Raw genomic sequence first — 10,891 nt, 5'->3', positions numbered from 1 at the left:
CGCGTCTAAAGAATTTAGACGTGCTAAGTAGGTTAGCACCGCTTTGTGAATCAAGCCCTAGATATCTTATGCTGTACACACTTTCTGGTACTCTCGTGTGGAGGCTGGATAGTGTACTGGTTAAGGGCTTTGCCTCTGACACAGGAGACCTGGGTTCGAATCTCGGCTCTGTCTGTTCAGTAAGCCAGCACCTATTCAGTAGGAGACCTTGGGCAGGTCTCCCTAACACTGCTACTGCCTATAGAGCGCGTCCTAGTCGCTGCAGCTCTGGCGCTTTGAGTCCGCCAGGAGAAAAGCGCAATATAAATGTTCTGTGTTTGTTTGTTGTTTGTGTGTGTATATATATATATATATATATATATATATATATAAATGGTCCTAGGAAGTATATATTTCTTTATATATATATTTATATACAAGAGAGTACTAGAAAGCCTGTACAGCATAAGATATCTAGACTGATACCGTGTAATGAGTATTTTGGGCGCCTCCAATTTCCTTTGATCCCTACTCACCCAGAGTCAAGGGTTACCACTTCGGAAGGTGGACCTTTTTGTAGTAGCAGCAACCATCTATACCCAGACACATGGCCGAGTGGGGACGGTACTTCCCTACATGCGAATTAGAGTGGTTGCTTTTGCAACCCAGGTTTGTGAGTATAATCAACACATATTGCTGTAATTACTCACCTGACCTATGGTACTGCACCATATTGGGCTTCCGGTTTCCTTCAATCCTTTTATCTGTCCCCCTCCCCCACTATAAAAAAAATAGATGAGAAGCTTTGCCTCTGAGTCCATTTAGAAAAAAATAAATATGGCAGCCTCCATATCCCTCTCACTCCAGGTTGCCTTAAAAGTCAAATTTGAAACATCTCTTCTAATATAATGCGACAGCAAATGCACGCACAACACAGCCTGCTCTCCTTGAGCATATCTCATACGGTAAACACGTGTCACTGTACAACCCCGTCAGGGTGACATTGAATTAAGCGTTCTAAAATCGCAAGCTTGGCTCTGTGACTGGAGTCGTGCTTTAATAGCAGTAAGCTATATTAGCATCAAAATTACGTGCTTTTCACAAACGCCCGAGCACAGCATCTGAAGTGATCCGCTCTCATGCTAGCCAGCTATACGCTAGCGGAGCAGCTTACACATAGATCATACAACATGCCGCCACTCGAAGCTCAGGGAAAGACAATACTGTACATAATGCTTTCTGGAGACGGTCTGCTTCTAATCTCTAGACAAAGCTTTCATAAACTCATCTGTAGCAACCTATTCTCATCCCCACCACCAAAGCAACCAGCAACAAAATGGCCCCCTCCTCTCAGAAGGTGTAGCTCGGCTCTTCGCAGTAACTATTGGTCAGCCATGCCTAGAACGTGAATTGGCTGGGTGTTGGAGTTACTGCCCCTACATGACGTCATGTGAACAGTGCGGGGAGGGCAAGGAGTGAAATAAGGCAGAGCGAGGGAGACGGGAGGGAGTTGCGAGATGGCGGCGTGAGAAGAGGCAGGGGAGAATGTCGTGGTTTCGCGAACGAGAACTTGCAGCGCACTGACCAGCCGTGACCCATAACGAAGCACGGTAAAGACGAGATCGCCGTCCTACAACACCAGCAGCTACGAGGAGGGAGAAGCAAGGAAGCAAATCACAGAAGCTATGGAGGAGCAGAAGCTCAGCGCAAGGAAGGACGGTGCTGGAAGTCCGAGAGCAGCCGTGGAAGAGTCGAGGACGCCTGGCGCTGCAGCACAAAATGGCGAACGGACTGAGGAGGCGGAGAGAGTCAGGCGGCGGCACAGCAGCAATGCGAGTAGCGACAAGACGGAGAACCCTGGAAAGGGCGTCCTCCTCACAGAAGAGCCGCCCAGGAAGCGTTTTCAGATACCAAGAAAGAGCAGAGAAAAGAAAGGTGCTAGTCCGCTCCTTCGTGTTTAGGCTCCAGTGAATTATAGGAGAGGTCTTCTGTTGCATGCGGTCGTGGAAAGAATGGTTGCATCACCGCAGGGACACGGTCTACCACTAGGGAACAAACATGCCTTGTAGCGTCATTCAGATACAGGACAGGCTTCTCTGGTGCTAGTGATTACATCACCCTAACGCGATAATCCAGCTCCAGTCAACAGGCTAGTGGTTCAAGAGAGTTACAAGTTGGAGCTTAGTGACCCCGCCCCCGAGGATGAGTTAGTGAGCAGGCAGGATTTTTTTTTTTGTGTGTGCAAAGCTAGCTCTGACCCTTGTTTGAACGGCATCATTTACCATGCTGTTGTGATAACTTGGTATAGCCTAGCATTAAAATTATTTTTCTAGCCAGGTCTGGCGCACCATTGTAACCACATACTTTATCAGACTAATTTTAATTTTTTTTTTCTCCCTTACAAGCTCTCAGATGTTGAGGACTTGTTAGCATTGCTGTTCAGTACTGTGCTTAGTCCTATTTATTGATGGATACTGCCATACCAAAGCCTAGTCTCAAATATGCCAGTCCTGAAGTGGATACTGTACTGCCTCTGTGGTTCAGGCAGTTACAGATGCTAGACAGTGACTTCTGAAGTGTACAGTTTGTTCTTTCCGTTCAGATATTCTTAACCCAGTTTTGTTGTTAATGTGCTCCTTTTTCGATTTAGAGGAATTGGAAGTATTAAGGGTAGGGTCCTTTTTAATATGTAATCAGATGCTCTGTTATAACTGAAAGACAATGGATTTTCAAAGTAATGTCCATGTTTCCATATGGCTCAGTTCCCACTATATGTGTTTGAACTGAAAGCTTTTTCACACTCACTGCTATGGAGGGAAAAAGCATTAAGTGTAACAGGGGCCCTTATAGCTCTAGTCCCCTCCCCCCATTATAATTTCACACCTGGCATCTTTTTTATCCCCCCCCCCCCCCCCCCATAAAAAAAACTCACTAAGACTTGCTTAAAATGTCATAAATATATGCTAAACTTTTATATAGGGGCTATTTAATAGCTAGCATTCTTGTTTTTACCTAAAACAATTAGGATGTTTATTTGTACTCAGCTAAAATTTTAGACTTGAAAGCAGTAAGGTATCTGTGAGATGAAAAAAATAAAATTATACTTTGGGGCTTTGTCTTTGCTGACACTGCCATCCCACTCAAAAGTTGCTTTGGATTTCCACAAGTGTAATGTGGATCCACAGACTTGCCAAATAGTTTGACTGGTCTGCCCCTGCAGGTAATCTATTATAAAGAGTGGTGCAACTCTGCCCTCAGTTGACTCTCATGCATGCCATGCTATAAACCTACTCTGAAGTAATCCTGAGAGCACGTTTAACCTTTGTTTATAAAATTAGTCGCTGAAACCAAAATGTTACTGACACCTCACCTGCAGTGTCATTTCTCCACCCTCGGAAGTTAAATGCTCATACTTTTAATGCAGTGTTCAAGCTATGCTTTTTACTGAGCATATGTGGTTTGGGCTTGCATGCTCAGGATACGAAGTGGGTGGATCAATGAATGGCATAGGGAGGAGCGGGAGCTAGCAAGGAGGATCAGGTCTGTCCCTCCGCAATTTGCTACGCATATTGAATACTTTAAATGCGGGGGGGGGGGGGGGGGGTACCAAGAACAGGGACAACACCTAGTGACTTAAGGATTGCCTAAAGTGTACCCGAGGCGAGATATGACATGAGATAAACATGCATGTGCAATGCAAACCCTAATAACCAGGATGATTTTATTTTGCTGCCTGAAAGCGTTAATTTCTAGGAATGGAAGTGACAGCTTCTGTCTTTTCCGTACATTTTTAGGAATATAGTAATCACTGATAAGCAAATTACAGCCATAAAAGTTTTCCTGGAAGAAAACAACTCCTGGGGGCAGGGTGAGATAAAAAAATTACATGAACTATTGACCTTTTTCCAACTCTGGGACACTTAATAGGCTGCCACTGATTAGAGACAGTAAAACATTCATACTTTGTAAATGTTTAAATATAAAATATAACCATGGGATTCTGAAGTAATTTTTAGGAGGATAAATACAATTGTTTCTCTCATCAGTTTTTCACCTTGGGTTTACTTTAAAAAAAAAAAAAAAATTCTATAAGTGCCAATTCAGTATCTTTGCTAAACAGCAATACTTGACTGTGAGAATTTGACTTAAATCTGTGCAGATGGACTTAAAAGCTTTTTACAGCCGCATAAGCACTATTAGCCTTTTGAGAGCTAGTATCAGTGCATATGTTTGTGTCCCCACCGTATCATTTCTTCTCTTAATTACAGATCTCATTATTGTACCTTCAGTGCGGTGAGAGGTCATTAGCCGTAAATTGAGAAAACCTAGTGTAACTTAATACATCTTCCACGATCCTTTTGGGAATCAAGTTCTGCCTCAGAAATCAATGCTGCTGTCTGATTTACAAGGAATTTGAAGTTTTTTATATTATTTAGAATTCCTTTGTAACTTCAATCAAAACCTCTAGGCCCTTGTAAGGGATTGGTTTTGTCACATTTTTCCTTAGACGAGCCCTTGGCCTCAATTCATAAAAAGCAGTGCGAAAAAAAAAATCTGGTCAGGAAAATACCGCACTCGGTATTCTCCCGGTCTGTGTACTAATTCATAAAGATTTCCCCAGCTGCCTTTGAAGGTCGGTAAATTACTGCAGCCCATTGAGCGGTAGAGTAGAGCAGTGTGGCGATTCTCTTTTGCCCTGCACAAATGACTCAGAAAGATGACTCACACAGACTTTCCCTGCCTGCTCAAATGACTCACACAGACGGCTCTCTCCACAGATGACTCAAACAGACTTCGGCTCTCTGCACTTTGCATTCATCAGAGGTGTCGGTAACTTGTTAATGCCTCACCAAAGATGTCGGTAACTATCGTCAGGCTTACCGCTTGTTGCTGGCTTTATGAATTGACACTTGCTGACAATTTACTGACGTGTTGGAGGTAACTACAGCCAAGTCGGTAATTTATCTCCCTGGTCGGTAATGTCAGCTTTTCATGCGGTAACAGCCTTTATGAATTGACACATTTCCAAGTGGTTGGGAAAGTCTGCTGTTTTCAGCATTACCACATGAGGTAATGCTTTATGAATCGAGGCGGCTTTGTTAGAACTTCATATATCTGTAAGCTTAATCTTCATACATGGAAGCCATGCAGACAGGTTCTATGTTTTACTTTCACATTTTCATAAGTAATGTTTTAAATGGTAGTCCATCTGTAAAACTTTATTTTACTTGTGCATTCTTGCCATCCGCTATCCACTACTATGCTCTAAGCAAGACACCTTTATTTTTTTTTTTTTACTTTTGTGAGATGTGAGGTATTTTTAAAAGCAGTTGTATTCAGAGCTATAGAAATGTATTCTCCTGGGTTTACTTAAGTTTTTCTGCAAGGTGTTTACAAGCTAGGCCTGCAATTATTAGTGATGTCATGTATTGGTATAAGGTCTCTGTACTCTTAGGACTGGGACCCACTAGAAATGGCCTCAATCACTAAGTGCTTTTCTAGCATTTTTTGCAACTTTTTCCAGAACAGTTTGTGGCAACTTTGAATTTGTATACCTGAGATGAATGGAAGAAAGGATTTTTACTTACCTGGGCTTCTTCCACCTCCATGTAGTTTGTCAGTATGTCTTTCTGGTCCCCTCTGTTTTTGCTGCTGTCAGCCTCCGTATATTCCGTGATTTGGCTCGGTCCCAGCCACACGCCTCCTTGATCATGCTCCCATTGCTGGGAGCATTCTGCTGTATATGCACAGTTCATTATGATGGTAACTGCTCAAGGACAGAACACTCTTGGCCATAGGATTGCGATGGAGGTGAATAGCTTGGAAATAGTGTATGCACAGTTGCCCTCAGCCCAGCTGGATTGCGGACTTCACAACAGCACAGCGGTTCAGACCGGACAGACATCAAGGGAGATGATGGACTACAGGGGGCTAGAGGAACCCCCAGGTAAGTAAAAATGATTTTCTCCCATTCGTCTCAGGTTTATTTAATGCTAGCAAATTCTCTAGTGATTGCAATTTTGCAAGGGTGTTTGGGTAGAGCAAGTGCCAAATCTGTTTGTATAGTGATTGCAAAGCGATTTTGTGACAAACCTATACTTTGTATTGACGCACGCTCGCTCCAAAAATGCTGCAGTGTGACTGGAGTCGCCACAAGTGCCTTTAATTATTGCCGTAGTGCTTTTGCATGTGCTGGCAATTCTAAAACTGCCAAAAGCACTCTAGTGATCCCCAGGCCTATGGATTAATACATTCCATATAACCACTTACTACTCGGGGTGCTTAAACGATAGTTGTATAGAGACTTTTGCATCCGAAAATCAAACTTTAGATTTGGTTAGTGGTTTTGAAGATACAGACTTTGGGTTAAAAGTAGGCTTGTGGGTGGGTCTGCTGCTTGGCTTTTATCATGCTGTTAATACTGCAGGATTGCATACTGTAGTGTAGTCAGTCTGTAATAGAAATGTATTGAAAGGATTTCTGACCAGGCCCTTAATATCTATATACTGGATGTTGGCTGGATAGTGTGATGGTTAAGGGCTCTGTCTCTGACATAGGAGACCTGGGTTCAAATCTAGGCTCTTCCTACTCAGTAGGCCAGCACCTATTCAGTAAGGAGTTCTTTGGGCAAGACTCCCTAACACTGCTACTGCCTACTGAGTGCGCTCTAGTGGCTGCCTCGCAAGCGCTTTGAGTCCGACAGGAGAAAAGCGGTATATAAAAAAAGGAATTATAAAGTACCATTTGTGCAGCTAATATTGATTTGTATAGTGCGAACATCTTCCAAGCCGTTGTTCCAAATTGATAATTACATAGTTATTTGGGTTAAATGACATGCGTCCATTAAGTTCAATGCTTTATAAAGGTGTACATCTTTGGACACACACAATGGCCTCGATTTCATAAGTGTTTTCGGTGAAGTAAATCCGTGCGGGAAAACTCCGCGCTCGGTATTTCAGACTTCTGGGTGGGCATTCATAAAATGTTGCCAGTTGCGATAGCAGAGCGGAGATTTCCCGCTGTAGGCTGTCGGGAGCCTTGCGGAAATACAGAAGCTGGCTGAGTTCCTCAGTGTGCTGCTCTCTCTGCTGCTGCTTGGGAGGTCTGTCCCATTCACTGCAATTTATTCTGCACGCTTCTCGCCACATCCGAGGTAGCGGTAATCCCCGTCCGCATACCGCTTGCTCTAATTTTTATGAATTGAAATTTTGTTACGATAATCATCGCACAAGGCAGTGATTTATCGCTCTGCTCAGGAATGTCTGCTTTTCATGCGGAAACAGCCTTTATGAATACACATTTTGCTAAGTGCTCGGTAAAGTCAGCTGTTTTCAGCATTTCCGCATGCGGGAATGCTTTATGAATTGAGGCCATTCTGTATAATGATGCCAAGTTATAGTTAAGTCTAAAGCTAGTAATTATCCCAACCTATCGTTATGGATTGTTTTGAACAGTATTTTAGTAAGGAGTGCGAGACTGACGAGCTGCAATGCTATTAGTAAGGCAGTGTGCGCACTTTTAGGGGATGGGGACACGCTGGATTGGCACCTTGCAGGCGGGAGCACTTTTTTTTTTTTTTTTTTTTTTTGCAGTACCTGCAGAAATGAAGGACATTCTAGCAGTATGAAACACCCTCGACATATCCCTGTAGTGACCAGTGGTGTCAGACACCTGTATACACTAGCTTTCCAGCTGGAGTAAACGTTTTAGCCAAGGAAAATCTAAAGTGTGTATGGAGATTAAGGGCTTCGCTCTTTATAGAAGATGAAATTGACATTCTGCCTAGTTTATAAAGCACCTGTGGGTCAGCACCTGGATAAAGTTGCCTAGATGGCTTGATAAAATGTGTAGTCTCCTTTCAATCTTTTCAAAAGTTGGAGAAGATCAAACAGAATTTGGGAGGTATTTTTGGAGGAGAGGCTTAAGATCCTGTATGCAGTGATATACCAGAGACGAAGGGGACTAAATGTTTTATACATACCTTGGGCTTCCTCCAGCCCCCTCTGAGTAGATCGCTTCCACGCCGGCATCTAAATCCTCCTACATCTAAATCCCCTCAGCCCTCTTCACACGGCCAGTCAGAGCAGTGCCACCAAGTACACTCCCGTGGCTTGGAACGGTCTGTGCCTGCTTTGTAGTACTGCACAGGTGCAGAACCCGCGGGGAGCGCAGTCAGGCCTTGCATGCGCATTACGCCCGTTTGGCCACAGTGAATGTGGCCGATATCAGACCATCTAGGAGGATTTAGACACCAGCATGGGAGCGATCTGCATGGAGGGGGATGGAGGAAGCCCAAGGCATGTATAAAACTTTTATTCGTCTTCGGTTCCGTTTCCATAGGCTTCCATTGCGTCCGATCCGTGATGTGTTTGTGATACAGTTGCAGGAGAGTGCTGCAGGTTGGGACTTGTCATTTGCGTTAGTTCCAATTGTGAACACATCCTTTTAATAGCATAAGTTGTGTTCTTCATCAGTTTGTATTTTTCTGCGTTCTTGAAAAACGCTGCTTTTTTTTTTTTTTTTTTTTCATCGAATACCTGATCAGCCCAGCATGTTCTCCCTGCTTCTGGCTTGACCCTTGCTTACATGCAGCATTTACAGTAGTGAGTGGCAGTGCTGTCTCAAACGGAGAGGAGAGTGAGCAGGATCCCAGGTTAGGTAATAGTTTTTAGTAGGGGTAGGTGATCTGACCTATAGTGTTGCAATGGGGAGGTAGTGATAGTACAATTAAGAAAACTTGTTGGAAAGCAGGGATAATTTGGATACAATAAATGTTACAAAACAATCTCTTCCTTTCTGAATTAATCGATTTAGAAGGAATTGATTACGACCTCACACAGCACATCAACTCTATAATCTATAGAAAACTGATCAAACTGTAGCATTGAACTGTTTGATGCAATGCAGCACTATGAGCCATCAATGTAATGCTGCTCTTGTCTCACCCCAATCGACTTGCATTTTCCATCCTGATCTTTGCTTCTGATCGAATTTTGATACCAAAAAAAAATTGATCACATGGGAATCAATTTTTTTTGTAAAGTTCAGTGAATCTGCAGGAAATTGGATTGGAAAATTGTGTTTCTGAGCACCTTAAAAGCTTAATAGGAAATTGGAGACTAAAGCCTCATGCACATGGTAGATGGTTGTAGGCTGACGGGGCTATTTCCTCTGAGAATCTATCATGTGTATAGTGGTCCTCTTGCCTCGATGAAGGATCCGAAGTGCAGATCGTTGAGCGCATTGTTCTGCACCTTACTCCTCCCACAGGAAATCGGTCTGTTGTACGCAGCACCATCGCCTACTTCCATATCAACAGACCACATTGCTTGCCTGTAATTAGTAATGTCTGTACAGCACTCTGCTCCAAATCCTCTCTTGAGTGATCGAGTTCTTACCCCTGTGGGCAACTGTAACTGCATGTATATTCTCAAAGTTAACCTGAAGTGGGGTAAAAAAAGATTTGAATACCTCTGCAGCCCTCCACGTGCAGCTTTTGGAAGTATAGGTAGTCCACGACTTGCCTTACGAACGACCCCTCGATACGAAACTGCATGGATTCTGTGTTTCCATGGGAACAAGTCAAAAAATGTTTTCTTTTTTTTAACATTGAGAAAATCCTATTTCAAAAAATTCAAAGAAAATGTCTTTTAAACTTGTATAAGCAGGTACAGGGTGCTGAAGTGACTCAGGGGGACACTGGAGGCACAGAGGAGGTACAGGGGACAGAGATGGCACAATGTTCCGACTTAAGACTAGATTCAGGTTAAGAACTAACCTACAGTCCCTATCTCGTTTGTTACCCGGGGACTACCTGTAGTTGCGTCACTGAGTACTTCAGAAGATGAGTGCATCCATCCTGTGCATGCACAAGTCCAGGCTCATGCATGTGCAACACAGATGCACCCATCTTCAAAAGTACTCGGACGCAAGTGATTCTGAAGCCTGCCAAATAAGGCCACAGAGACTTGTGGTCACATAAATTCAACTTGGGACAGAAGTGTAATGATGGAATGGAGAGATGACTGGGAAGTCTTCGAGCTCTACGTCTACATAGTTGGTTAACGGTAAAAGAGAAACTGAGGCTGTAGCGTTACTCTGGTTGCACAGGTTATCTGGGCCATACTGCAAGAAAGTGTCACAACAGCCATTGCCCTTTCTGATCCATAGCATAACGTGGAACCCCTTATAGCATCATGGTCCCAGGTCTTGCTGTACTGATGGATTAAAAAAATGCTATGGCTGTAACAGTCCAGCTTTTTTTTTTTTTTTTTTTTTTTTGTAAATGATAGAACAGTGTAACAATATGAGTGTTGTGAGTTGCATTCTGCTATGCTGAATTGGCTAAAATCTTGGAGAGTAATGGATGGAAAACATCCCTCTACTTACAGCATATATAGCACATGGCTCTTTTGAACAACCTCTTAATAGAATATAAAGCCATTGCAGTGCATATAAACAAAGCAGGGACACAGTATCAGGAAGTTGGACTTCAGTGTTTTCTGGCAGCTGCTTACATGGAAAATGCAGGCTTCTGCTCCCCCGCATGCAGTATTGTAAGAAACAATAGATCAGTATACTGTTTGCCAAAGATTTTTCTTTTTTCTGTTCCTGGGGAAAATAAACCACTGCAAAGGGGGGGGGGGGAAGGGGGGGTGGCTAAGGGAAAGGGATTTTTAAACTGGTAGGCACAGAGATGGTCAGTTAAATGCTAATAGTTCCTGCTTGCATGCAAATTGAATACAGCTTGAAGAAGGGAAAACCACAATCAGCAGTGAGACACACCGCAGATCGCTTTTCAGGTTGATTTCAATTAAAACCAAAAATTCTGCCATCGACTTGCATTAAAATTGTGGAAAAATTGCTGCAATCGATCGCGATTTCACCCCCCCCCCCCCCAGTCAATGGGAGA

The 10,891-nt window shown here is 43.3% G+C and overlaps 1 protein-coding gene across 1 annotated transcript in view; it reads left to right on the top strand.

The window, feature by feature from the left end:
• The first annotated feature begins 1,457 nt into the window (after positions 1–1,457).
• TASOR (transcription activation suppressor) overlaps positions 1,458–10,891 on the top strand; it is a 165,231-nt gene continuing 155,797 nt past the window's right edge. The window contains 1 exon segment of the mRNA XM_068253699.1: positions 1,458–1,914. Within this exon segment, the coding sequence (XP_068109800.1) occupies positions 1,665–1,914 (250 nt within the window). The 5' untranslated portion in view covers positions 1,458–1,664.

The sequence above is a fragment of the Hyperolius riggenbachi genome, chromosome 9 (genome assembly GCF_040937935.1).
Source record: "Hyperolius riggenbachi isolate aHypRig1 chromosome 9, aHypRig1.pri, whole genome shotgun sequence".
Classification (NCBI taxonomy): Eukaryota; Metazoa; Chordata; class Amphibia; order Anura; family Hyperoliidae; genus Hyperolius; species Hyperolius riggenbachi.
This window is presented reverse-complemented; position numbering and strand designations above follow the sequence as displayed.